The sequence below is a fragment of the Delphinapterus leucas genome, chromosome 6 (genome assembly GCF_059928025.1).
Source record: "Delphinapterus leucas isolate spDelLeu-1000000601 "Yukka" chromosome 6, BTC_Dleu_Yukka2, whole genome shotgun sequence".
NCBI lineage: Eukaryota > Metazoa > Chordata > Mammalia > Artiodactyla > Monodontidae > Delphinapterus > Delphinapterus leucas.
The window spans coordinates 91,058,179-91,085,947 of record NC_143134.1 but is presented as its reverse complement, the minus strand read 5'-3'; the positions used below and the strand labels follow the sequence as shown (position 1 = coordinate 91,085,947).

Genomic DNA, 27,769 nt, shown 5'->3' with positions numbered 1-27,769 from the left:
ATGAGCAATCAGTCACCTGTGTTACCTCATTTAATCCTCACAAAACCGAGAGGTATGTATCATTACTTCTATATTACAGACTAAGGTTTAAAGAGGTGATATAACCTGGGCAAGATCACAAAGTAAATGGCAGGGTCCAGCTTTGAACTTAAGCCCTCTGATTCCAAAGTCTGGCCTCTTAACCACTACACTACACTCTTTTCAAAGAACAATACCCTAAAATATTAATAACAGAATTACTGTTAGTTTTTCTTTTTTTGGATGTGTGTTCTTGACTGATTTTTGTAATGTAAGCACCTTTTCTATTTTTAACTAGCAAAATTACTCTTGGTTTTTATGATGGCAACTCCATGATCCCCATGAGCGCAACCATGCAAATGGAGATGAGAATTTAGATCTAAATCTCTACGAGCTCTCCAGTCTTCCGGCACTTTTTCTTACACGAGAGAAATATGCTTACGGCCAGTTCAAAATCTAACACAACAACCTACGTACATCTTTTTTTTTAGAGACCTCTTGGGTGTGGATAAGAAACCGATTTCTTTCCTTGCCGCTTGAAAAAAGACAAAACGACGGATGACCGGTACAGGAGAGAGCTCAGATTGCGATTCATCAGGTCTCTCGTCTTCTGAGAGCCCTTTTTAGGTGCAGTTTGAGGGTCAAAACGAGACACGGGGATGAGTGGGTCCCTGTCACTATCCCTAAGAGGCGGCGGCACAGACACAGGTGTACTTCCCTGCTCGGCGGTGCTAAGGGCCAAATCTTGAAGAGTCCTTAGAGACCAGGGGTCCACCAGGCCGCTCCTCGGCCGACGACTGAAGGAGGCGGGGTGGGGAGAAGCAGGGGCTTTTCAGAAGTCGCCCGGCCACACTCTCGCTGTACCACCCGCTTCTCTCCGCGGCTCCCCGAACGCTCCCGGAGGGAAGGGCTTCCCATCCCTTCGCTCGAGACCCGAAGACCAAAGGAGCCAAAGCTCGACCCCTCCTGGGCGCGGCCTCGGCGGCCGAGCCCAGGGCACTCACCATCGTTCTCGTCGCTGTGCCGTCGCCGTGACATGCCGCACGCCGGTGCGCCGCCGAGCCGAAACGCCGGGCGGGAAGCGCGGCAGGAACCTTCGGGCAGCCGGCCGGCGCGAGGACAGCGGTGAGGCGCGCGGAGTGGCCGTCGCGCAGGCGCACTCGCTCGCGACGGCTCCCGGAAGCACAAGAGGGAGAAGTGGCCTGGTGGCTCTGCGGGCTTGGATCCGGGAGGGCCGGCGTCTGGAAGCTCACCAGGCCGCGGGCGTCTGCTCCGCTCGCAACCGCCCTCTCGGGCTACCTCCGCCTCTCGGCTGCTTCCTTCGCCCGCCTTCCCTCGAAGTCCTTCCGGGGCCACGCGGAGAGCACCGCCTTTTCAGCCAGCCCGAGCCCGTCGGCCGCGAGCCACGCCAGGCGGCCAATGGTCTAGGAAGGACGCTCTAGTCCCCGCCTCCACTTCAGACCCTCCCACGCCTGGGCCTCCCGGAGGTTTTCCCGGCGGCCCTTTCGCTAACGGCCTAGACTTCCGGAGTTAGGTGAGGTCCCCGGCGTTCCTTCCTACTTAAACACAGGCTGGGGCTGGAGGTGCGAGGGCAGTGAGTGGTGACAGTTGCTAGGTGGAGACCTTTCCGTGAAGAAAGATTTAAGAAAGGATCAGGACAGGCGGGTACGTGCTCATCCTTCTCCCACTTCCGGGTCTTTGCCGGCTTGGGAGAGCTGGGCGGAGAGATTGGGCCAGGCCCGGCGCGCGGGGTGGGGCCCGGGTGGGAGGCAGCGCCGCTCTAGCCGCCCCGGGGACAGAAAGACCCTCCCTAGTGTGAGCTTGCTACTCCGGGGCTACCCTCTGGCCGTCATCTGACCTCTCGCGCCTCCGAGTTGTTTAGGAAGGAACGGGTGGTTGCTTTAGTAATATTTTCAGTAGTTATTGGGTATCTCCATACGTGTATGTGAATATCTCCCGCCCTGACATCTCTGATGAGCACCACAGCTGCTTATCCAACTGCCTTGTCCATGGCCATCTGAAATTTCACACGTCTGAAATGGAACTTATGTCTCACTCTCCTGGCCTAACTTATTCCTCCTTCCGTCTTACCCATTTCAGTAAATGGCACCATCCATTCTATTGCTTAATCCAAAAATGTAGGTAGGATTGTTCCTATGGAACAATCTATCGGTAGACCCTGCCGACTCTACTTTCCGAACTGATCCAGAAGCAGATCACGTTATTCCTTTGTTTACAGCTTTCCGTGGCAAAAAAACTCCATAACCTCTCCTACAGGGCTCTACTCTCTCATCACTGTATTCCAACCCCTCTGACTTTCTTTCTGTACCTCCAGTAAGTCAAGCTCGTTCCCACTTGAGGAATTTATACTTATTATTTCCTTTGTCTTAATATCTCTGCTCCTAAGTCTGCATGGATGGCTCCTTGTCATTTCGGTCTCAGCTCAAACATCAGGCCCTTGGTGAAGGCTTCCCTGGCCACCCAATCACTCTTTATTTAATTTGACAAATATGTTATATTTATTGTGTGCCAGGCAGTGTTCTAGATGCTGAGGATGCAGAGGTGAACAAAGGATTCCCTGCTTTCTCAGTGCTGATGACCCATTCAGGAACCAGCAAACAGTGCAATCAGAGGTAGTGAGCAAAAGTGGGAGAAGATAATATTAGGGAGGTGGTGGAAGGGGCTTTGTAAGGACTTTGGACTTTTAGTACATTTAGAAGCCTTTGGAGGGCGATCTGACTTATTTTTTAATAGTTACCTCTGTGACTTCTACAGGAGCAGGGCAGTTAGGCAACTGCAGTAATTCAGTCAAGAAATGATGGCTTGAATGAGGTTGGTAGTGAAGGTGGTGCAGTGTGGTCTGATGTCATTGTATTTCAAAAGCAGAATTGATAGGCTTTTCAATAGTCTGAAAAGGTAAGGAGATGAGAATCCCAAAGTTTTTTTGTCTGAGTAACAGGAAGAATGGAATTGTTTACTGAGGTAAGGAAGACTGAGGAAGAGCAAGTTAAGAGTTTGGTTTTAACAGTTGCATTTGAACAGCCTCCTAGCTTTCCAGCTGAAGCCATCCAGTAGACATTGGTTATATGAATTTGGAGTTCACGGGAGAGGCCTGGCCTGGAGATATAAATTTGGAGTCATCTAGCGTATAGTGTTCTAAACATAAAATTTCCTTTACGATTGTTTCCATTTTTAATTTTTTCATGGAAGCTTCAAACATTTACAGAAGTAGAGGAATTTATATAATGAACCCCCATGGACTTTATCAACCAGCTTCAGCAATTACCAACTAATGTCCCATCTACTTTTACCTATATTATCTCCCCTTGCCTGATTATTCTGAAGTAAATATAGTTTATAAGTCCCTGGGACTAGATGAAGATCACCTCAAAGGTGAGTGTAGATAGAGTGATTGAACATTTAGAGGTTGGGATGATAAGGAGGATCTGCAACAAAGAAAACTGAGAAGCAGTAGCTCTTATCACTGATATTTTCATGTTTTGTTTACGTAGTGTCTCTTCTCTTACTATAACATAAGCTCCAAGTTAACAAGGACCTTAACAGTTTCATTAAGACCTGCATCTGCATCACTATTTTATCTGTCAGGCACATAGCAAAGTCCCCACAAATAATAATTAAGAATATATAAATAAGTTAAAGTGAGAACTGAAAGAGGGTTTAGAGTGAGGGGAGGTCATTTTGGGGTGGTGTGAAAGGCATGGGTGGAGACCCTGAGGCAAGAGAGAGCAGGGCTCGTTTGCAGAACTAGGCGAAGTCCAGCATGGCCAGAATAGGATACATGAGGGAGAGTGTTGTCTTAGATGAGCCTAGAGTGGTAGGGGAACTACATATGTGTCAAAGGCTACATAGTCCTTTCCTCACTATAGTCCTGCAAGGTAGATACTGTCATCTCTATTTTACACATTTGGGAATTAGAACTCAGAAAAGTTAAATATCCTGCCCAGGTTCACACACTTGCACCCAGGTGCACCACAGTCCGAAGCCCATGCTTTCCCCAGTCTTTCATGTTCTTCACATTTGTCACTTGTAACATTTGCTTTACCAAAAAACACCATGTTGGTTGTACTGTGTCCATTTTGACAAGATTTGGCCACAGTAGCAGCTTGTATATTTCTTCTGGCTCATTAAAATGAGGCTCTTTTGGTAGTTATTTCTTCTAAGTAAGGGAATTTGCCCAGCTCAAAAATTAGGGGACAAAAAAGAACAAAACATTTATAATTGAAGGTACTAACAGGAAGCTTGGTTGATTTTGGTTGCACCTGGTGCTTTTTTGGTATCTTTTTCCCTAAATGTTTGCATGGCTTGCCCTCTAATTCAGGTTTCTGCTGAAATGCTACTGCCTCAGAAAGACTTTACCTACCCTCTGAGTTTTAAAGAACCCCTTGGTGACTCTGTCTCCTTACTTTGCTTAGTTGTCATCATAGCCCTTTTTACCATCTGACTATTTTTTAAAAACAATTTATTCATTTGTTTACCTTCTCTCTCTCCCCACTGGAAAGTGAGGTCTAAGAAGGCAGAGACTTTTTCTGCTTCATTCACTGCTATATCTCCAGGGCCTCGAACAGTGCTGGGCATAGAATTGGTGCTAAATAAATATTTCTTGGATGAACGAGTAAATGAATGGATGGATAGCTTGAGCTACTTGGACCCATGCTCATTTGCATGATTGATTAGCTTCAAGTTTACTTCAAGTAGTAATCAAAGACTTGGACGTTGTTGTTTTTCCCTTGCTTACTTCCTAGGAGATAGTTAACTGAAAGGAGTCTGCCTCACTGCTGGAACCAAACCAGATGCCTTCTTCCACTTCACCAGACCAAGGAGATGACCTGGAGGCCTGTGTTTTAAGGTTTTCAGACCTGGATTTGAAAGACACAAGTCTTATCAATCCCAGTAGCAGTATCAAAGCAGAGTTAGATGTCAGTACAAAGAAGAAATACTCATTTGCAAAGAAAAAGGTAAAATTGCTGTTGATGTTTCAGGATCATGTAGGTATAGTTAATGTAGATATACCTAGAAGTAACTCATCAAGGTTTTCCTCCAGGGAGTGGAGGGCTAGTGAGACACTAGACTGATGCCATGTTCAAGGTAAGGTCTAGTCAGAGCCATTAGCCAGTAATCTTAGTTCAGTGTCAAGCAAAGGAGAATCATAGGCAAGGTGTGGCTCTGGAACACTTATTTATGGTGGAGTACTTGAGGACAGATCCTAGACAGATGGGCTGGATTCCTTTTCCCACCTAGGGTATGGGAAGAATCCCAGGAACCCAGGAAACCTAGTCATAAGGAGAACAGACAGGCATTAGGGCAACTGCTGTCTAAGACTCCTGATCCAGTCCAGCTGGCAGGGCTCCGTTGGTTGGGAGACGGAACAGAGCAGCCCGGAATGCTGCAGGCTTACTGAGGATTGGGTTACAGGGGTGGTATGGATGCTATTCTTCTATGCCATTTATTCTTTTTTTAGGGATCATTGACTAAACCTGCTGAAGCTCAAAGGAAAATGACTTGACTGAGGAAGTGCAATTGAGACTTAGTTTTCTTACCTCCAATCTGTTGTCCCTCTTTTGCAAAATCATCTTCTATTGGCTCCATGTCAATGAAGAATAGATGTCTCTGCTTATAACTTCCTATCTACCATCCTTCTACCCTCATCTCACACAGATTTCCTTGAAAATGAAACCCAAGGGTACAGAAAGGTTTTTTTTTAAGTTACTTTGCAATAATTTCACACTTATAGAAAGGTTGCCAGAATTGTACAGAGGACCCCCAACTCCCCTCTGCCCAGCAGCGCCATTCATGTTTCATCAGTTGCCTCAGATGGCTTTTACATATCCACTCTAAGGCCACATGTTACCTTTAGTTGTTATGTCTCATAAGTGTTCAATCTGGACCACTTTCTCATATTTTTCCCTGAAATCATGACTGTGACATTTTTGAAGATTACAGATGAGTTATGGTGTAGAACGTCTCATGATTTTCACTCATGTTTCCTTGTGATTAGATTCAAGTTATGGCTTTGTTAATAAGACTGCCCCACAAAAGATGCTGTGTTCATCTGGCTGCGTTCTGTCATGCAGTCACAGTGCCAATTTGTCCCATTACTGGCAATGTTAATTTTGGGTACTTGATTAAGGAAATGCCTGTCAGATTTCTTTGCTATAAAATTATTTTTTCCCTTTTAATTATTCAGTATTTGGGGGGAAGTACTTTGAGACTATGTAAATAGCCTGTTCCTCAACCAACTTTCATCTACTAGTTTTAGATCCATTGATGTTTCTTTGCTGAATTATTACCGTGATGGTTTCTAAATGGTGATTTTCTAATTGCTTCATTCCTTCTAGATTTCTTACTTGGCATTCTTCTGTAAGGAAGAGCTTTCTTTCCTCCCAATTTATTTGTATCAGTGTGTATTCAAGAATTCTGTTTTATTCAGTGGGCTATAATCCATTACTATAATTATTTATTTTGATGCTCAGATTATCTCAGATTTGGCTGGGAGCCCCTTCAAGCTAGTATCTATGTCTTTTTGACTTGCCCTCATCATTCTTTGAGCATTTCCTTACTTTCTAATTCAACAAGATGTTTCAGGGTCATTTGTATTTTCCCTGTCTCATCCCTGGAGTCAGACATTTCTTCAAGGAGCCCTGGTTCTTTCTAGTGGAGAATTGTCAAAAACCAAAACCTGGGGGCTAGGTGAGCTCATTGCTTCTCCCAGGACCTCTGGTGGATGGAGCTAGGAATATAGAGAGATGAATATACATACATCCATATGTATCATACACATACTTTTATATTTACTTTTATATCAGTGTAAATCAAATGAGTTCATACCATTACTTTCAGTTCCGTTCCAACATCACAAGGTTTATTCTCTCTCCAGTTTTCTTTTTGGCTGCGCTGTGCAGCTTGCGGGATCTTAGTTCCCTAACCAGGAACTGAACCCATGCCCTCGGCAGTGAAAGCGTGGAGTCCTAACCACTGGACGGCCAGGGAACTCGCTCTCTCTCCTTTTCATATTGGTGGAGAACCTAGCTCCATTTAGTCCCAATATATTGACTTACTTGCTTATTCCCTGTATGCAGTCTTCCCACTCTGCCAAGCTGCCTCCTCCACCAGGGCCTGCCTTCCCCACACAGGCCTCACCCACCTCTGAGCTGCCTTCCTAGCTCTGGCCTGCATCTCTCTCTTTCTTTCTTTTTTAGAGAAGTAATTTGTCTCTCTCTCTGTTTTAAAAAATTTATTTATTTTATTTTTGGCTGCATTGGGTCTTCGCTGCTGTGCACGCGCTTTCTCTAGTTTCAGCGAGCAAGGGCTACTCTTCGTTGCCATGCGCGGGCTTCTCATTGCGGCGGCTTCTCTTGTTGCGGAGCACGGGCTCTAGGCACGTGGGCTTCAGTAGTTGTGGTTCGTGGGCTCTAGAGCACAGGCTCAGTATTTGTGGCACACGGGCTTAGTTGCTCTGTGGCATGTGGGGTCTTCCCGGACCAGGGCTTGAACCTGTGTCCCCTGCATTGGCAGGCGGATTCTTAACCGCTGCGCCACCAGGGAAGCCCTGGCCTGCATCTCTCTTGAACAGACCTCACACGGGCCCTAGCTGCTGCTGGATCCTCAGTGCTTTGTTCCCGAGGCCCTAAAAGACCAGCAGCAGGCCACATTTACACTGGGCCTCCCATCTTGCTCAGGCCTGCCTGATGGCTTTTCGACAAAGGAAGGAGGAAAGAAGGAAAAAATTCAGATTTTATATAGTATTTCTTTAAGGACCATGACTTTTTGAGGCCTCGATGATAATGAGGCCTTGGATGCATACACCTTAGTTCTAAGCATAATACAAAGAAACACTTAAGTTGACATACACACCATCTCTCTCTCTCTCTCTCTTTTTTGCCTATACAGAAGGATTAACTGCAGGAGAGGCTAAAAAATGCCCTCCAGTGTAATTTCAGACAACCCCATCCTGATTCAGTCTGGGACAGTCCAGATAAGGTTGTGTACAGACTGAGGAAGGTCCAAAAGTGATGCTCCATATTTATAATTGTTATTCTTCAGAGTGCCCAATTTTAGGTGCTGTACTATAGTCTTCAGATGCATTAAGAAAATTGTTTAAAATATATATAGATACATATATATGTAAAAATACCTTTCCATTTTTTTCAGCCTTGAAAAAAGGCTGATAATCATAGATACCATTTAACTTCCATTTATACATCAAAAAACACCATAAACAAAGTTGAAAATGAATGACAAGCTGGGAAACAAATTTGGATAACTATGATCAACAAAAGGTCACTAAAACCACTTACAAATCAGTAAGAAGATAAGATAAATACCACAGTAGAAAAATAGGCAACAGGTATTAACAGGTAAGCTAGAAAAGAACATCAAATCAATATGAAAAAATATTCAACCTTAAATCAAAGATACACAAATAAAAACAGGATATTTCTTTTGCCTTTTATTTGGGTCAATATTAAAAATACTGACAAAAATTAAATACTGATAAAAGTGCTGTGGATAAAATGGAACCCTCATGCATTGCTGGTGAGTGTATAAATTGGTATGATTTTCCAGGTAGTCACTATTTCTCACAGTTTAAAATTTTATGCTTCTTCACCTCCAAAACTTTCTTCTAAATAGTTATTCTAAGTAGATGGTTAAAGACGTATGGAAAGATATGTGCATGGCATGTTCGTTCACCATTGCTTATAACTGCAAATATTGGAAACAAAAAAAGCTCGCTCATTTAGAATTGGTTAAAGGAGTTATGGTGCATCCATAATTTTCTCTTCTGTTTAAATTTTTTTAACAATTAGCCTAAATCCTCTTTATACAAATCAAAACATTTTGGTAGTCTTTCCAGTCTTTTAAAATGTACTTTTTAATGTAGTTGAGATTACATTGTATAAGCAAATTTTATCCAGTTTTTTTCATTTAATATTACATTTTCCCATGTAATTTAAAACTGGCTGCTTAATATTCCATAGTAAGTATACTCCATAATTTCCTAGACCATTTCCTTTTTGGAGGAAGTTCAGTCTCTCGGGAAGTTCTTCTATAGAACAGTAGGACGTAAAACTAGAAATCCCTGTGGAAAGATAAGGGATTTCACTGAGACTTTCATTCTAGCCTGAAACCTAAGGTTATTTAACAGTGACATATTTGAAATTTAATTGTAGGCATTTGCCCTTTTTGTCAAAACTAAAGAACTTCCAACACCTCCTTCTGAGTATAAAGAAAAATGGTGGAAATGCTGTCAGCAACTATTCACAGACCAGACCAGCATCCACAGACATGTGGCAACACAACATGCTGATGAGATTTACCGTGAGACTGCTTCTGTTTTAAAGCAGCTGACTGTGACATCAAGCACCTCAAAGACTCTTAAGTCTGCAGACAAAAGAAACCCTTTCAAAGAAGACCTTACCCATAACCATGAAGTGTCTGCTTGGCTCCCTGATACAAGCTGCTTTAGCCCTGATGAGCTGTTAAGGTATGAATTTCATTCTATACCTTTCGTTTAATTTAAAAAATGTTTTTCCAGTCACAGTGAGATACCACCCATCCACTAAAATGGCAAATCCTTAAGGCACCGAATTTCTCTACCGCCTAAACTAGGCCGATAAACATGTTCTATGTATAATAGAAGACCATAGCCTATGCGGTAGCATATACCCGCACAGCTTACAGTGTTCTCCGGGTTTCTCAGAAGCCATCCTACATCTTATCTTCTCTAGGCAGAGGTAAAGAACAGAAAATTGTATTTTTTTCAAAAAGAAATCAGAAGGCCCAGAAATGTTGATGATTCCTGTACCCTGAATAATGTCAGAACTTAAAAAGGGGGTTTTGTTGCCAAATGTGGTTTTCTGAGCTGAATATGTTTTATAAACTATGTTAAGTTTTATTTCATTTTATTATTATTTTTTAAAAATTTATCTTTGGCTGTGTTGGGTCTTTGTTGCTGTGCACGGGCTTTCTCTCTAGTTGCGGCAAGCGGGGGCTACTCTTCATTGCGGTGCATGGGCTTCTCACTGCGCTGGCTTCTCTTGTTGTGGAGCATGGGCTCTAGGTATATGGGCTTCAGTAGTTGCAGCATGCGGGCTCAGTAGTTGCGGTGTGCAGGCTCTAGGGCATAGGCTCAGTAGTTGTGGTGCATGGGATTAGTTGGTCCGCGGCATGTGGGATCTTCCCGGACCAGGGCTTGAGCCTGTGTCCCCTGCATTGGCAGGTGGATTCTGAACCACTGTGCCACCAGGGAAGTCCCTATGTTAAGTTTTAGAACTGAGGCATAGGATTAGAAGTTTAAATCTGCCTTTGAAAACCTCACCAAATCATGATATTACATAATTCTAGAGGACAGATTTCTGATTTTAAGCAATTCCTAAACTATTTGGTGAATAGAAAATGCCCAAATTTGATACATTTTTGTCACCCGTGTTATGCCAGTTCCCTTTATTTATCAGAAAGAGGAAGAGAAAGTTAGAAAGAGAATTGAACTTGGAGTCAGACTTGAGCTAGTCACTAAAATTCTTTGTACCTTTACGTTCTCGCCTCTAAACTGGAATAATAATGCCTGCTCTGCCTACCTCACAGAATTGCTATATGAATTGTATAAAATGATGATGGTAAGAGCACTTGTGAACTATAAAGTGCTATACAAATGTGGTCTCTTCATTTCTGCATGGCCCTGCTTTTTTAGTTAGAAAGACAAAGAAAAGGATACATGAAACATTTAGCAGATGGTATGAGACAGGCTATATAATTATCACTTACAGTTGTATGGCTCAGACAGTAATTCATTACAGGAATTTAGAGAACAGGAAATAGATAGGCTCTGAAATAGATAAGCAGGTTTCGGAGACTCGGCCCTGAAATATGAAGAGGGCACTGAGGAGACAGTCACAGATTCCAGAGCTGGATGGGACCTTAATTATCATCTGTTATATCATTCTGTAAAATATGTCTGTACAACACTAGCTCTGGAGGATGCTATCAGGTGTTGAAAAGAGGTGCTAAAGACAATTAAGTTTGGGAAGCATTAGGTTAAAATGTTCTTTTTTGCAGGACTTCCCAGAGCCTTCAATAAATGAGGGGCTTTCACTGTGACTCTCAAAGGGGAGATATTATCTGCAGGATTTCTCAGACATGTGATTTCATAGAACAGCTTCAGAGCACACTTTGAGAAATGCAGTTTATTTCAGTCCTCCAGTTTTACAGATGAGGAAATCAAGGCTCAGGGATGATAAGACACCTGCCCAGGTCCCATAACTAGTTAGTTTAAGTCAGCACAGTGCAGTAGAAAGAGTATGGGGTCTAGTGTCAGAAGACTGGTGTTCCAGTCCTGACTGTCACTTTGTAGCTGTCTCACCTGGGATGAGTTGGGCTCAGTTTATTCAGCTATAAAATGGGGATGATAATAGCCTGTCTCATGGGTAACAGGATTACATGAAAAAATGGAAGTGAAACCTTTTTGTACAGAGAGAGATTCAAAACAGATACTGCCTTGTGTTAGAGTATAAGCCAGAGTGGATTAAAATTTCCAGCTGTCTTATGAAAAGGGGTTATTAATACCTATCTCATGGATGTGATGATTAAACAAGGAAATCAAAGTAAGCTCACTTGTTTATAAAGGAAGGAGTTCAGTGCAGGTATCGTCTTCTTTAGAGCAAATACAGACAGAAATTGCTTCTCATTTCAGGGGGAGAATGATAGTTAGGAGCAAAGGCAGGCATGAGTTGCTCCATTAGGCCTTTCTTCTGAGTCTGCCTGGGTACACTTATGAATTGTGTTTTCCTTATGCCAGTGACTCAACTGCTTTTTCCCCTGTGGTTTTCTTTTTATAGTGGCCACAGCAATGGTGAAGGGGAGGTGCTACTTTATTACTGCTACTGTGACCTGGAGGATCCTGATTGGATCTGTGCCTGGCAGACAACTCTGTGTCAGCACCTGCACCTCACGGGCAAGGTAACACCTTCTCCCACACCCTATCCTTCACTGGACTCATCTTGCCTCCAACTTAGTTTGCAGAGGCTGTGCTTGAAGGCCTCACCAGTTGGGTTCTTAGAAATTAGCAAATTCCTGCTAGGCATTTAAGTGGAATACTAAATAGCTATTAACATGATGTTTTCTGTTGGTGGGAGTGTAAGTTGGTGCAGCCACTATGGAAAACAGTATGGAGGTTCCTCAGAAAATTAAAAATAGACCTACCATAGGATCCTGCAGTCCTACTCCTGGGCATATATCCAGACAAAACCCGAATCCAAAAAGATACACCCCGATGTTCATAGCAGCACTGTTCACAATAGCCAAGACATGGAAACAACCTAAATGTCCGTCAACAGATGAATGGATAAAGAAGATGTGGTACATATATACAAAGGAATACTACTCAGTCATAAAAAAGAACGAAATAATGCCACTTGCAGCAATGTGGATGCAACTAGAGATTATCATACTAAGTGAAGTAAGCCAGAAAGACAAATACTGTATTTCATTTATATGTGGAATCTAAATATGACACAGCTGAACCTATCTACAAAACAGAAACAGACTCACAGACATAGAGAACAGACATTGTTGCCAACGGGGAGGGGATTGGGGGAGGCATGGAGTGGGAGTTTGAGGTTAGCAGATGTAAGCTATTATATATGGAATGGATAAACAGTAACGTTCTGTATAACACAGAGAACTATAATCAGTATCCTATGATAAACCATAATGGAAAAAAATATTTAAAAAATGAATGTATATGTATGTATAACTAAATCACTTTGCTGTATAGCAGAAATTAACACAACATTGTAAATCAACTATACTTCAATTTTTTAAAAAATGGTGTTTTATAAGACTACATAAAGGCATAGACCAGGGATCAGCAAACTTTTTCTTAAAGAGCCATATGGTAAATATTTTAGGATTTGCACAAAAGCTGCTCAAACTTGGTGTCGTAATATGAAAACAACCATAGACTATATGTAAAAGAACAGATATGGCCATATTCCAGTAAAACCTATGTAAAAGCAGGCATAATTTGCTGACCCCTTGCATGGGGAAATGTTCTTGATATATTAACTGGAAAAACATTTTATAGAACTGTACATATAGGTGTGATATCAAGTTGCTTCCTAATTTTCTTAGAACATGTCAGTCTTTTGCCATTTTGTGGTTTTGACATTTGCTGTTTCCTTTCCCTCTTGAATGTTTTTTCCCCCAGATCTTCACATGGCTTGTTCCTCACTTCAGATCTCCCCTCAGATGTTATCTCCTGAGAATTCTAATCTGTCTCTCTCCAAACTTTTCTATTCCCTTCTGCTGAAAGAATTTCAAAAAGTTTACTACTATTGGAGAGTATAATCTCCAAACCTCATCATTCCTCTCTCCAAACCTCATCACTTTCTATTCCCTTCTGCTCAAAGAATTTCAAAAAATTTACTACTATTGGAGAGTATAATCTTTGTTTAATTTGTTATAATCTATCTCCCTTGTAGAATATAAGCTTCATGAGTACAGAACTTTGTTAATCAATTGATATATTGTCAGTGCTAAAACGGGGCTTAGCACATAGCAGACAGTAAATATTTGGAGAATGTTGAGTAAAAGGATGAATGTATGTTTGTAACAAAACCACAAGTGTGTGTGTAAAAAGATGGAGAGTGGTAAATATCAAAATGTTAGTTGTGATTATCTCTACGCGATAGGACTATGGATTTTTTTTTCAAATCCTCGATGATTACATATATATATGTGTGTGTGTGTATATATATATACACACACACACACATATGTGTATATATGTATTTTAAATCAAAAGGAGGTGAACTAGATTCCCTCTGAGATCACCTCTGGTTATGACGCTGTACTGTCTTAGGCCTAATGTTTCCCACACATGTCCTAGGTTTTAATTCCCTAAGGCAATTATTTGATCAGTCAGTGATATTTTTCATACCCATGTTGTTTTATAGATAGTGGCTGAAAGCTTCTTTTACCTCATTCAGTTCATCACCAAGTCCTGCCATTTCTGCCTCTAAAATATCCTTTGATTCCGTTCACTCTGTCTTCTGCTTCCATTACCTTAAACCAAGCCCCACCCTCTCTTACCTAGTTCATTTCAGCAGCTTCCAGACTACTCTCCATTCTTCCATCCTTGCCCGCACTTAATCATTTTCCACACAGCAGCCAGAATGATCTTAAAAGGTAAATGAAATCATCTCCCTCCCTCCCTCCTCACAATCTTTCAGTAGCTATCCAGTGCATTTAGAGTAAAACCCAAACCCTTAACGTGCCCTTAGTTTCCTGGATTATTTGGCCCCTTACGCCTTTTACACTTAATCTGATACCATTCTTTACTCATTACACTCCAGCAAAATAGCCTTTTAGTTTCTTGGAGCCCTCAAAGTTTTTTGGTGCCTTTGGGCCTTTTTGTAAGAAAATTCTCTTCAAGGAACTCTCCCACACCCACTCGGGTTCTCCTATCATAATTTTTAATCAATCTTCAGTTCTCAATTTTAATGACACTTCCTGAAAGACATCCTTCCTGACCTTTAATCTAAATTCAGTTTTCCAAATACACTTTTTCATTGCCTCTTGCAGTGATTTTTCATAGCACTTGTCAGTGTGTGACTTTTGTCTGAATATCTGTGATCTTCCTTAAGTCTGTAAGCTCCCAAAGGGCAAAAACTATTTATTTTTTAACCACTATGACCCAATTCCTAGCACAATTGCTGGCGCATTGTAAAAAAAAAAAATTCAGTAAACACTTGTGGCGTATATACGTTTATCACCATCTCTATTTAGAGAACACCTTGAAAGATGGATATTCTCTCACAGTAAACCTGAGCCTACAAAATAGGAAATCAATTTGTTTCCTTGGTTTGGGGCCGATTTTTATTCTTGGCCCAGCCCAAGGTGACCTAGCAGTGAGGGCCTCTGCCCACAAGGTGGCAGCACCTGCCTGGATCTAGTTCTAAATTTTAAGGCTTCAGCCAAGTTTTCAAGTTTTGTGTTGGTAGGAGATTTGGCAGAATGTTGGCATTTGTAGGGAAAGAGGATAACTTGAAAATTCTAGAATTATGGAAAGAAGCTTTTGATCCCTTTGCTATACATTTCTTACTGCCTCAAGAAATTTGAGGGGATGCATTAGAGGCTTTAGAAAGGAAAAATTGCAAGATTTGGACCCAATAAGATATGGTTTTGAATCCCAGATCTACCACCTACCAACTCTGTGCCCTTGGGCAGGTTACTTGATTTCTTTAAGCTTCTGTTTCCTTTTCTGTCAAATGGGAATTTTGATATCTACTTTCCAGGAGTATAATGTAAAGTTCCTGTCTCATACTAGGTACTCAATAAATGCTAACTATTGCTCTTCATCCCTGAGGTATAAGGCCTTCCTCACCTAGCAGCTACTTTGAAGGTTTCAGTTGAAGAATCCTTCAACAGAAGTTGAAAGTCTAGTGCATGAGTTTAGAGGTTGCTCTGCCTCAGGTATTTAGGGAGTGCCTGTGCTTGTCTTTTATTTGGGTTCTGAGATTAAAATAGCATAGGAAAGGGTCTTCTGACCTACTTAGAAGACAGGTACACAGACGTATGTACCTCTTCATCATATTTGCCCCCGTCAGAGACAGTTTTAGGGTAGATTTCCTGACCCTTATGCTGGTTCAGCTCTATTTTTCTATGTTGTCCCTTAAAAAAATACAAGTCGGTAATAGGTGCAGTAGTCTGTACAGCAGAGATGGCATATGCTTCCTACTTTCCTCTCCCAGCCCAGAACAGGCTTCAATAGACTGCACTCCTCTTTCTCAAGGAGCCTGGATGTGACTCAGAATGCTCATCATGGAACTCTGGAGAGCCACTACTAGTGAGTTGGCCCTGGCTTGTGAAATGAATCCCATTTATATCCATGCCCTAAAGAATTGAATCAAGTGAGGCAACAAACGAAGTATCTTCTCTAGGCCCTAATAAAAGGGGAGCTTTTAAAAATTTTCAAATTCTAATGCATTGGTAGGTATCATTGCTATATAAATAACAATATATAACGAAGTGGTAACAATATAAGACCCTGACTTAAATTACATCTCTTTCCAGAGAATACCATGATATACAGTGTTGCACTTTCTTACTTTTCCCTAGAAAGCTAGCTCTGTCTAGAGATGATCCATCTTTAAACTTATCCAGAGGATTTTGTGGTACCAGAACAAGTAACTTTGCAGGCCCTCCAGAGGATTGCCTCTTAAGGCAGGGGCCTTAACCCAGGCTTTAATGTCCCCTAACCAGTGAAGCATTTCAAAGAGAATAGACGGTTTGAGAAGCCAAAAAGCCTCAGATTTGGATACACATTCATTTGCTCAGCAAATACATATTAAATGCCTACTGTGTGGCAAGTACTACTCTAGGCACCGATTATGCAACAAAGAACAGAAGAGACACGAGCTCCTCCTTGTGGAATTTGTATTCCAACGGGTGGGTTTGCAGCGGTGGGCTTTGCCTCCAACACTGTGCAGAGATGTGCTCACGTGCATTCCCAGCCCTCAGATGTGTTCTGTGCTTTAGGACTTGAGGACAGCAGTTTTTCATTGTTGATTCTTTTTCATGTTTTATCAAGATGAAGAAATGGAGGTTCAGAGAGGAGAATTAATTTTCTCAGGGTCACTTAGCAAGGAAATGGCAAAGCTGAATCCTGATCCTACATCTGTTGACCTGAATTTAAGTTTTGGCCACTGGACAGCTGGAGCTCCATAGCAAATGGGACTTTCCAGTTGTTCTATCCATTTCATTCTCTTGTTTGGCACACGTTAACTGAGTACCTCGTCTGAACTATGGGCAGTGTGCCATTTTAGAAAACTACAAGCATCCTGTGTGTGGTAACACTTTCGTGTCCACAGCAATGTTTCTGCTTTTCCTGTTAAACTCATTGACACACATGAACCTGTTCTGCCCTGCAGAGATTTGAACCGAGCTAAGAACAGCCTGCATTCCCTTTCTCTCACTGTCTTGTGTCTCAGGTTCGAATTGCTACAGAAGGAATCAATGGGACAGTGGGTGGAAGCAAATTGGCCACCAGACTCTATGTAGAAGTCATGCTTTCCTGCCCATTGTTTAAGGATTATCTGTGTAAGGACGATTTTAAGGTAAGAGAAATTGAACGTAAAATGGATCGAGAGCCATTTGCTTCTGCTTCAGTGCCTCTTCCCACTCCAGGCTATGAAGAGGATCACTATAGAGAAGTAAGCAGTGCTGGACAGAACACCCTTTTCTTGCTAGGTCCCGAGGCAGTGCAGGAGAAGGAGCATGCTTGTTCCAGTTCGTCCACCACGTCACCACGTGATCATGGGCCTTGGTCTCCTTTTTTATAGAATAAGGACGTTACAGCTTATATATTCTATAAACTCTCAAACTTAGCCGTGTTTGTTCATTTGAGAGACCACCTGGCTGTATCAGAGGATCACTACGTGTTTAGTGAACCTGGTGGGATCAGATCTGCACTTCACACCACACAGGGAATAAAGCTATTGCTCTCCCAAGAGAGCTGCTTTGTTGGAGTGACTTTATGCTTTAGCATCATGGGTGATAGAGGTGGTGGGGAATACCTCGCTAGTGTTAGTGCTGGTGATGATGATAAGAAAAGAAAAGGTTGTAGCTTTAAAAGCTGGGTTGTAATCTTACATGTTGAAATTGCTCAGTGGTATTTCAGTTTTATAGTTAAATGCTTATTGCTATAGAAACACCTTTTCAATTTGACATTTTTGCACATGGTAGATACACAATAAATAAGTGCCAAATATAAGAATTATATCTGTTGTGTAATAATAGGGTAGCTGAAGTATTAAGAAACCTCAAATTAGGAACAACTGTTTCAGTGGGAAAAGGGAGTTAGAGCATAGAATGTTCCAGATAATTTAACTGAATAAATATCTTATACCTGGAAATGGGAGAGAAAGACTGTATTCTGTTTTGTTTCTCATTGGCTAGACCAGCAAAGGAGGAGCTTGCTGTTTTCCAGAATTGCGTGTTGGTGTGTTTGCAGAGATTGTGCCCATGGGGATCAGTCCTAGTAGGATCTCCTATAAGAAGCCTGGTATGCTTGCTTTAAGAAGAAGCATTTTCCTTTTCTTCATAGGGACAAATCTTAATATAGAGACAAATGTGAAAGCTAGACATTCTGATCAGCAAGAGTTGTGATGAGTTCTCTCTTCAGAGTATCTGTGGGGTGGCTAACACTTGGGTCATTCAGTGCTTAAACTGGTTCTTCTCTTTGGTGCTCCGGTGATTGGAGACTCACTACTTTGAATGACTTGGCTTAGTTATTCTTTTTGGTGATGGTTTGGCAAGAAGTTGTTTTCTTTCCAAAGATAACAATTTGGAAAGAGTGTAATTATTACTTGTAAATAGTTCATCAACTGAATAAAACACAGGCTTTTTGCTACAGGAAGCAAGTGGCTTTCAACACCAAAGCAGTTTGTTTGCAAGTGCTCTAGAATGTTCTCTTTGCCCCTCGCTCATGGGTACCGTAGATGGTTGAAAGACATTTGTTTGGCTGGGTTTTTTGGTTTTGTTTTACTTTTTACTATGAAAAATTTCAAACATTAAAAAAAATAGAGAAAACAGTACAGTGAACTCCCTTGTACCTCTCCCGCAGCTTCAACAGTTATAAACTCATGGCCAGCTTTGATCTATCCCCACCCCCTTCTCCCATCCTGGATCATTTAGAAGAGAATCCTGATGTCATGTCATTTCATTCATAACTATTTTAGTAGATATCTCTAAAAGATAAAGGTTTTTTTAAAAATAAATAATTGTAAAACCATCATCACATCTAAAACATTTTAACAGCAATTTCTTAATGTTATCAAATATCCAGCCAGTGGTTAAAATTCCCAGTTATCTCATACTTTTTTAAGTTTGTTTCTATCAGGATGCAAGTAAGGTCCACTCATTGTGATTGATCACTATGTCTCCTAAAGTCCCTTTTAATCTAGAGATTCACTTCCATCTTTTATTTTCCCCTGCAGTTTATTTTTTGAAGGAATTAGATCATTTTGCTTATAGCATTTCCCACAATCAGTATAATGCTGATTGCATCTCCATGGGATGTTCCTCTGTCCTCTGTATTTCCTATGAACTGTAGTTAGATTTATAATAGTGCTGTCTAATAGGAATATAATGTGAGCTACAATGGAATTTTACATTTTCTAGTAGCCACATTTTAAAAAGTAAAAGGAAACAAGTGAAATTAATTTCAATAATATGCTTTATTAAATGGAATGTAGCCAAAATATTATTTCAACTTGTATCCAGTGTAAAAAATTATTAATGAGATATTTTACTCTTTTTTTTGTATACTAAGTCCTTGAAATCCTGCATCTATGTCATCCTTATTACAGCACATCTCAAGCCACATTTCAAGTGCCTATTAGCCACATGTGGCTAGTGGCTACCATATTAGATAGCTCATGTCTAGAGACTTGATCAGGTTCAGGTTTGATTTCCTTTTTTCTTTCTTTCCTTTTTTTTCCCCAAGTCTACTTCATAGGTAGTATTGTCCCCTTTCATCAGGAAACAGAAAGGTCTGGCTGGCTCTATGTTCATTTTTTTAACTTGTAAATATTTAAAAAGAAGGCTAAGAGTTAAACCAGAGGGAAATGAGAGTAAGATACAAGCATCTGGGAAAAGAGACTCATGTATGAGGAGAAAAGGGCCAAAAAGGGCCATGTCTGCTTAGTGTCCCTACCTTGGCAGGAGGCAGGATGACCACAAACAGCTCTTCGTTGGCGCTACAGGACCTTGCTCCGGAGCTTAGGGGAGAGTGGGCTCCAGGCAGTGCTTTGCTGCTTTCATTTGAGCCAAGTTGTTTGGAGGCACTTCTTTTAAGCACTTCATGTGAGTCACTCTCTGGTCAGGCCTCCACAGGGCCAGGAAAGTAGCCACAGTAATAGCAGCAGCAGGAACAGGCTGGGTTCCCTGCAGCTCCCTGTAAGGAGAAGTCTTAGCAGATTTCCATGCTTCTCATCACAGTTTTGAACCTCCCTTTCCTCCACCCCACTGTTTTGGTGACTGTGTAAATTATGTGACAGTAACTTATATAAAATCTGGCCTTGTTACATTCTCCCTGCAGTCCTAGGTTAAGCAGGTAGGAGTCCAGATTCCTTGGCCGTGCTCTGGGTCTCCAGCCCGATCTGGGTACCCAGCAGTTTCAGGGGGTTGTTGGGATTCACCCCTGAGCGGAGCTGTCAGGCTGTATCATGAGTGGTGACTCAAGGACCAGAGCGCCCCCACCACCATGTGAGGTATGGTGGCCAAATTCACCAGAAGTTCCTCACAAACTACTGAGATGTCTGGACCCTAAAGATACAGGAGTATTTCTATCCTAGAGAGTAGAGGAGGCAGAGGGCCTCACCAGACAGGTTCTTTCCTTTTAGTCTCCTTGTATGTTACTTATCTTCTTCATCTCCTTTCTCTCCTCCTTCTTCTAGCATTTCATCCTTTTCTCTCTCTTGCCTTCCTTCTCATATTTCATTCCTGCTGTCAGCCCCTCCCGCCCTTTTCTCTTTTACTCATGCACACAAACTTAGACACATTCTTCTTACTCTTTTGTATTTTTAAAAAACTTACTCCAACTTTGTTCCATAACCATATGCTCACACCTACCTGTGCCAGGGTTCTTAGCCTCGGACTTGACGTTGGTATAGAACAGTTTATAAAGCCTGTAGTCAAGCATGTACATGCCCAGGCTCCTCCATATACAGTGACAGTAGAACACTGGCCATAACATGGACCGGAAAACCCACATGGCAGTTTATATCCCTTCTGTCTGGCTTTTATTATTGGGTTAGGCCAAGTATGAGGATGCAAAATTCTCTGTTTCTAAACTGCCAGGTCTCCACAGTGCTCATCTTAGGAGGAGGGAGAGTGAGGATACATGGAATTACTAAATTCTTCCATTATGATCATCAGATAGTGTCATTTTCAGACGTAATTGTAATTATGAGAGGAAAGGTTTCGGTGGGGAGAAACAAAGCAAATGGAAGTCATCGGGCTGGGCCAGTTGTAACTGGGTTTTGTTTTGTTTTAACTGATTTTTTTGTTTGGTTTAAGGAATCCATTTATCCCCAGGTGAATTTCATAAAGAAGTAGAAAAGTTTCTGTCTCAGGAAAATCAAGAAGAAAGTGATACCATCCTACTGGACTGCAGAAACTTCTATGAAAGCAAAATAGTAAGTAAGAACCAGAACTGAGTTCCCACAGCATAGCATGTTTCTGAAGGGGACGCTGTGCGCCCACCTGTGGCTGAGTCAGTGGCTCTCCTCGCACTACTAGCAGCATCAGAGAAAACCCAAGACTTCAAACTCAGAATCTGGTGAGAAAGTCTAAGAAAATATGGATTAAAGACATCTTGGCACATAATGGACTTTCTGGCTCCCATATGCCTACCCCTGACATGTGTCAAGGATCTTGTCAAGTTTGCTTTGGGCAGCCTCTCCAGTTCCCCTGAGGTCTCTGGTTGGGTGACCCACAGCCCACCAGCCTTGTTTCTAAGTTCCAGATTTTGAAGTTTGAAAGGCTAGCGTGTGGGATGTAAACAGCAGGGAGCAAGTGCTTCCTTGCCAAGGCAGGGGTGGGGAGTGGTGTTTGACACAGAAAGAAGCTTTGTTCTCACCAGGTATGTTTTTCTGATCATTTTCTTTCTGCTGCTCCTGTATTGTAGGGACGGTTCCAGGGCTGCTTAGCCCCAGACATCAGGAAATTCAGTTACTTCCCTAGCTATGTTGATGAAAATCTAGAACTTTTCAAAGAGAAGAGGGTGCTGATGTATTGCACTGGGGGCATCCGTTGTGAGCGGGGTTCAGCCTACCTCAAAGCCAAGGTGAGTCACCACCCTTAGGGCACTGCAGGCATGGAAGTGAAGAAGGCTGCACCCACAGCATGTGTGGAACTTTCCAATCCCCACCTTCACTCCCTCTCCCACACCCAGCCAGCCAGGGATTTATTCTCCCCAGCATAGAGTTTCTAAGTATAAAATCTGAAGTTCTTAAATCTCAAGATGTGAAAAGCACTCAACAGTCTTAGAGACTCATCAAGTACAAAAGGGAAAGATTAGTTGATATCTCCCTTTTCCTAATCCTTTTGCTTGATCCTGAGAAGAGCAAATTCAGTAACATTACATGTCCTAACAGGTGTCTTCCTATATTTAGGGAGCAGCAAAAATAGTTGGGCTTCCCAGGATCTAGAGAGTGAAGGCCCTGACTGCTGTCCTCTCCCATCACCCTAGTAGGCATGATCTGCCAGTTGGTTCCTTGCCCCCTTGGTCAGCAGTTCTTCACTGTCGCGCAGCGGGAGCCAGGAGCCCCATTTCGGCATTCCTACCGCATGCTGCTCCTCTGTGGAGCTTCCTACTGGCCTCTGCTAGTCTCCTCAAATTTCCTCTTGTGTTTCCACACATAGGGAGTATGCAAGGAAGTGTTCCAGCTCAAGGGTGGCATCCACAAGTACCTGGAGGAGTTTCCTGATGGTTTTTACAAAGGGAAGTTGTTCGTTTTTGATGAGCGTTATGCCTTATCCTTCAACAGTGACATAGTGTCAGGTAGGTCAGCACAGACTCAGAACCTACATTCATGATCAGGCACACCCTCTGTATTAACCTTCTGGAAGACAGACCAGTACTGATTACTTGAAGAATAAAGCAAGGGAAAAGGAGTACGTAGTACCACCATTTCCTAACAGAGTTGGAGATGCAGCAGTGGAGCAGACAGGATTTGGAATGGAAAATAATTTTATCTTTAGTTTCATAACCCCTCACTAAATATAGTACTTCCTTCAATTATGAATGTAAGCAGCAAATCAGTAGTATTAGATGTACCTGTGACTTTGTTATCACTAGAAATCGCAGTATTTTCATATATTACAGCTGCTGTGAATATTTCAAGATAGCATTTATGTTCATCATTGCTTCAAAATGGAAATAGTTATTAGGCGCATCACTAAGTCTTGTTATAGAATGTGTTAACAAGTATTTTACTGTATCCCAGACTTTAAAGAATATTTCGTTATTTTGTATTTCTATATAATTGGTTTCCTTTGTGATCCTATGTATTTTATTTTATGCATTGTAAAAACATTTTTCTAAGACAGAATAGTCTTCACTAGACTGTCAAGTAAATTCACGGCACAAGTAAAAGAGCCCCTAATTAGACGGTCTGTGGACACGTGTGGTGTGCACTTTCGAGTGGTGGGTGGGGCATTCCAAGGGGGAGCTGAGCCTAGGGCCAAGGCAGGAGGCAGGGCTGGCTACAGGAAGCCTGTGCTGTGACTGTAGTTTGGAGTCCACACTAACATATGGTACCAGATGAGGGCAGTCAGTAAGAGAAGGATGGAAATAATCCTTAAGAAAAATGGATCCTCCCCCTGGATGCCACCATTTTGAACGGGAAAGATCACAGGCAGACAACCCTAGTGGCTGTCAGAATTTTCTAGAACTCCTGTGATCAGGGGCTGAGATTGAATTAACACTCAGATAATGAATAAGGTGGGAGTCTGATTTCCTCTCCCCTTTCTTCTTGATCTTTTTATTCATTTTAATGGTCTTATATTTGTGTCTTATTGGAAGCAATTTCAGATCTCTTACGGAGCTAGATGGAGCAGAAAGGGGAGAGAGAGGGCCCAAAGGTAGCTTAGATAAGCTAGGTAAAGAGACTTGAAGAATGATGTTATCAATGGTGATAGGAGGTCAGCAGGGAAAAGGGGCCGAGAAAGTAGATAAGTTTTAGGAGTTGTGTGGCCAAGTGTCCTCTGGCAAAAGCAGGAGAACCTCAGGCCTGGGGAAGAGGAGTGTGGACTGCAGAAGCCAAATGTCAATGTGGGATTATCTGTATTCAGGCGTGTGGTCTCCCAGTGCAAAAGGGAATGATCTAAAGGAAAAAGACCGTTCAACAAAGGGTGCTTGGCCAGCTTTGGACTAGTGAATGAAAGAGAGAAACGTTACTACCTGTTTTCTAAATGATAAAAAGAAAAATGGGTCAGTGAATGCTGGAATCAGAAGACAATTCCCAGAAGCAACCTCCCCCCAAAAAGGTGGGGGTGGGGGAACCTTGTCTGTTAGAAGACAGGAGACTTACAGTATTTAGAAACCTTCCTCAGACCCAAAAGGTACATTAGATGCTGATGAGCTAAGGGTTATATTTAGGAACTGGAGAATTGTGTCTGCGTGTGCATGTGGTACGTATGTGTGTGTGTGTACATGTCTGTTGTGTGTACACGTGTGTGCTCATGTGTCTTTATAATAAGGCTTTTCTTTCTTCCTCAGAATGTTCATACTGTGGGGCCCCATGGGACCAGTATAAACTGTGCTCCACTCCCCAGTGCCGCCAGCTTGTCTTGACCTGCCCTGCCTGCCAAGGACAAGGATTCACAGCCTGTTGTGTCACGTGTCAAGACAAAGGGAGCAGGCAGGCTGCAAGCCCAGCCCAGAGCAGCTTTAAAGAGGAATGCGAGTGTACAGCCCGACGGCTACGCGCACCCAGGGAGCTCTTACAGCAGGGGCGACTCCCTGCGAGCCCGGGGCCCAGGCCAGGTCATGATGAGGATGGGCCATGCTTACATGAGCGGCCCCATCTGCCTTTCCCCAATCCTTCACAGAGCTAGGTTTGGGGCGACCATGTATTGGAGAATATTAGGGCTGTTCCAGCAGAGAAACAGGGAACTCTAGTGCTGCCACAGCCACCATGGCCAACTGGTCACCATGTTGGCCACCTGTCCTTCACAAGAGGAGGGAAGAGGGAGTTGGGTGCTGACCTCTTACTGGAGACATTCTGACTCAGAAGATGCTAGAGCACAGAAAAAGGTGAGCTGTGTAGGATCCCAAAGCTGCTGAGGGAGAGAGCCTTGAGCCTGGTGACCAGGTCATGCCCCTTCTGTGCCATGCAGCAGGGCTGGGAGTAGTCATTTTTCTTATCAGCAAACCTGTCTGTCCTGATGGCAGAATGTGAAAGCTGTGGCCCTGGAAGTGGACTTCTCGGAACCAGGCCCCTTAGGTCAATCTGCCATCCACCCCTACCCTTCTCTCTTCTCTGCTAGCCTCAGAGCACTAGACCAGGATCTGAAAACTATGGCATTTGGCCCACCTCCTTCTGTAAATAAAATTTTATTGGAATAGCCACACCCGTTCATTTACATATGACCTGTGGCAGAATTAAGTATTTACAAGAGAGACATTATGGCCTGCAAAAGCTGCAGTATTTCCAGGCGTACCTTGGAGATGTTGTGGATTCAATTCCAAACCACCGCAATGAAGTGAGTCACGTGAATTTTTTGGTTTCTTAGTGCGTATAAAACCTATGCTTACATTATACTGTAGTCTGTTAAGTGTGCAATAGCATTACGTCTAAAAAAACAATGTGCATAACCTAATTTAAAAAATTTATTGCTAAAAAATGCTATCATCTGACAATGCGGGGTTGCCACAAACCTTCATTTTGTAAAAACTGAAATGTCTGCGAAGCACAACAGAAAAAGGTGCGCCTGTACTATCCGGCCCTTTACAGAAAAAACTTGCCACCCCTAGTCTAGACCAACAGCTCCTCTGATGGAGCAGATGGTCTTAAAGATGTGGTCCACCTTCATGTTTCCCTGGTTTGGTTTCTGTGAGAGATTTCATCTGCTTTCCCCAACACCCACACTCTTAGCTCTGAAGTATTCTCTTCGAGAGATTCACATTAGCTCGATGACATTAACACTTGGGCAGTTTTTAGGTGAACACCTCAGAATACAAGACATTCTGTGTGAGTTATTCAGCACTGCTGTGGTGGTTTCCCAGCCTCTAGCCACCATGTCAGGCGCATGTCCCTGGCCCACAAGTCCCAAGAAACACATGCACAGCCATTCTTAGACCAACAGATTTAATATTATATTGCAGTTTCCATTGATGCAGAATACAGCTGCAATTGTGTTTCAAGGAGAAGCCGAGTGGGGCTGGCCGTTCCTGCAGCACGGAGCCACTCCTGGGTCCATCTGCAGCCTCAGTAGACACTCCTCCATAGTGGTGAGGCCCTGACTCCACCTCTGGTTGCCCTGTACTGTCCCATCATTACAGTTCCGTGTGCAAGACTTTTCCTTTTTCGCCAAAAGCCTCTCTGCTCAGTGCTCTGCAGCTTAGTCTGTGCTCGTCAGCTCTTTGGCTTGTCCTTTATCATAAGATTTGCTGAATCACTCACGAAAATAACTCCCCAAGCAACAGAAATACTAGTTTAACTGGCACCGTGGTATATTAAAAGGCACAAGGGCAGTGTGGCTTAACATTTTTGCTGGATCCTAAGAGATGCACGTGATGTTAAGGGATCCAGCAGAAATGCCAAAATTACATTTTCAGAATAATCATCTTGGGTGGTTTGGCCAGGTTTCCTAGTTCTTAAATATCTAGATTTTCTTCACCACTGACCTTTGGAGGCTTAATTTACAGGCATGAGATCAGCGGTGACTTGTCTAAGAAGTGATGCGATAGGTAGTTGAAGTCTGTAAGCATAAGCCATGATGGACTAGAAATTTGTCTCTCTAGTGATGTGCCTCACATAAGGCATTGGCCCACTGTGCAACAGAGAAAGGTGTTTTCAAGTATTTGGCCATAGGTTTTCACATCCATTGTAAGGTTGGCATTTGATAAGGAAAAATTTCTTTCTGACTCCAGTATTAAATTTTAAATAAATCCCAGATGTTCATAAAGAACACCCAGGGAAATGTTCGTCGCCTGGAATTGGTTTAAAAAAAAAAAAGGATGGTTTTTAAAATTTGAGACTTCACCATTGGCTTTTTCTATCATTTCCTCATAACCAGCTTAAGGAATCTCATGTTCTTTGATTCCTGGCAGAGCTCTGTGGCTTCAGTCTTTCTGTCTTTCTTGAGGGGAAAAAAATTGTGTTCTTGATCCAGAAATCAATTTAGCAACTTTAATCTTGAGATTCTTAAAATTTAAAGGAGAATTAATAAAGAATGATGATATGTTCTTTTTGCTAAAGAGCTAAGATCAAATTTGTAATAAAATATTTTATAATGCTTTTAAACCACATGGAAGAGGGTGCTGTTTGTTCATGTTACATATTTTAAATATACCTGAAACACCACACAGCAAGGTCACCGAAACTGGGCTCCTGCGGTTTAAGTCACTGCTGCTCTAACATTGTCTTCAGTAAGGTCTGCCAGTTCGGGGGCTTTTTAGTTTTTAAATAATAACCGGACTGAACTTCTGTGACTAAAGAAAAACTTCACATTCACCATAGTTTATAAAATTTTCAACTACAACCACTAGCGAACCTAACACCTTAGTGTGTAAAGAACTGAACCACAACAGGGTTTGTGCTGGCATTTGCCTTCCGGTTTCCACTGCAGAGCACAGCCTATCAGTAGAACACGTCCAGTTCAAAGGCGTGGTCGGCACCCGCACACACTAGACGCCACTCCGGCACTTGGGAATGATGGGCCCGGTCAAGTCTGCCAGCCTCCTCTTCCTCACTGGAAAGGAATGGAGATGAGACGTGAGCCAGCTGTCCCTGTGCACCCGAACCACCACTGTGGCTCTGAGAGCGCCAGGAAGCTTCTTGACAACTTTGCTCAGCAAACTCTGATGTCTGGTGTTTATAAAGGACAGCTTGTGAGCCTTCACTGAGAGGAGGGTCTGTAGTGGTGTAGATTCGTTCATAAAGTACTTCTAAATCGCTGGCCATACAGGTGTAAAACCCACTTTATCCAACTCCGCTGCTGTCCT

The 27,769-nt window shown here is 42.5% G+C and overlaps 3 protein-coding genes across 7 annotated transcripts in view; 1 reads left to right on the top strand and 2 right to left on the bottom strand.

Moving 5' to 3' along the window:
- NCBP1 (nuclear cap binding protein subunit 1) overlaps positions 1–1,456 on the bottom strand; it is a 44,641-nt gene extending 43,185 nt beyond the window's left edge. Inside the window, exon 1 of the mRNA XM_022600055.3 lies at positions 1,023–1,456. Coding sequence (XP_022455763.2) covers positions 1,023–1,056 — 34 coding nt within the window. The 5' untranslated portion in view covers positions 1,057–1,456. The remainder of the gene's footprint in view (positions 1–1,022) is intronic.
- Positions 1,306–27,073, top strand: TSTD2 (thiosulfate sulfurtransferase like domain containing 2). 5 transcript variants are annotated; one of them, XR_016393448.1, is made up of 11 exons: positions 1,559–1,683; positions 4,782–4,994; positions 9,207–9,520; positions 11,871–11,991; positions 17,025–17,150; positions 17,992–18,097; positions 21,115–21,233; positions 21,725–21,883; positions 22,462–22,600; positions 24,320–24,856; positions 25,928–27,073. XR_016393448.1 is itself a non-coding variant. In XM_022600059.3 (10 exons), the coding sequence occupies exons 2-10, from the start codon at positions 4,830–4,832 to the stop codon at positions 24,655–24,657; spliced, it is 1,587 nt and encodes a 528-aa protein (XP_022455767.1). In that variant the 5' UTR covers positions 1,306–1,552; positions 4,782–4,829; the 3' UTR covers positions 24,658–27,073. The 5 variants fall into 5 exon arrangements, 3 of the variants coding, with proteins under 3 accessions (XP_022455767.1, XP_022455768.1, XP_022455766.1); XR_002648324.2 differs by having other exon boundaries at positions 24,320–25,305; XM_022600059.3 differs by lacking the exon at positions 1,559–1,683 and adding an exon at positions 1,306–1,552 and having other exon boundaries at positions 24,320–27,073.
- The window catches only part of TMOD1 (tropomodulin 1), an 86,079-nt gene continuing 83,980 nt past the window's right edge, over positions 25,671–27,769 (bottom strand). Inside the window, exon 10 of the mRNA XM_022600063.3 lies at positions 25,671–27,516. Within this exon, the coding sequence (XP_022455771.1) occupies positions 27,452–27,516 (65 nt within the window). The 3' untranslated portion in view covers positions 25,671–27,451. The remainder of the gene's footprint in view (positions 27,517–27,769) is intronic.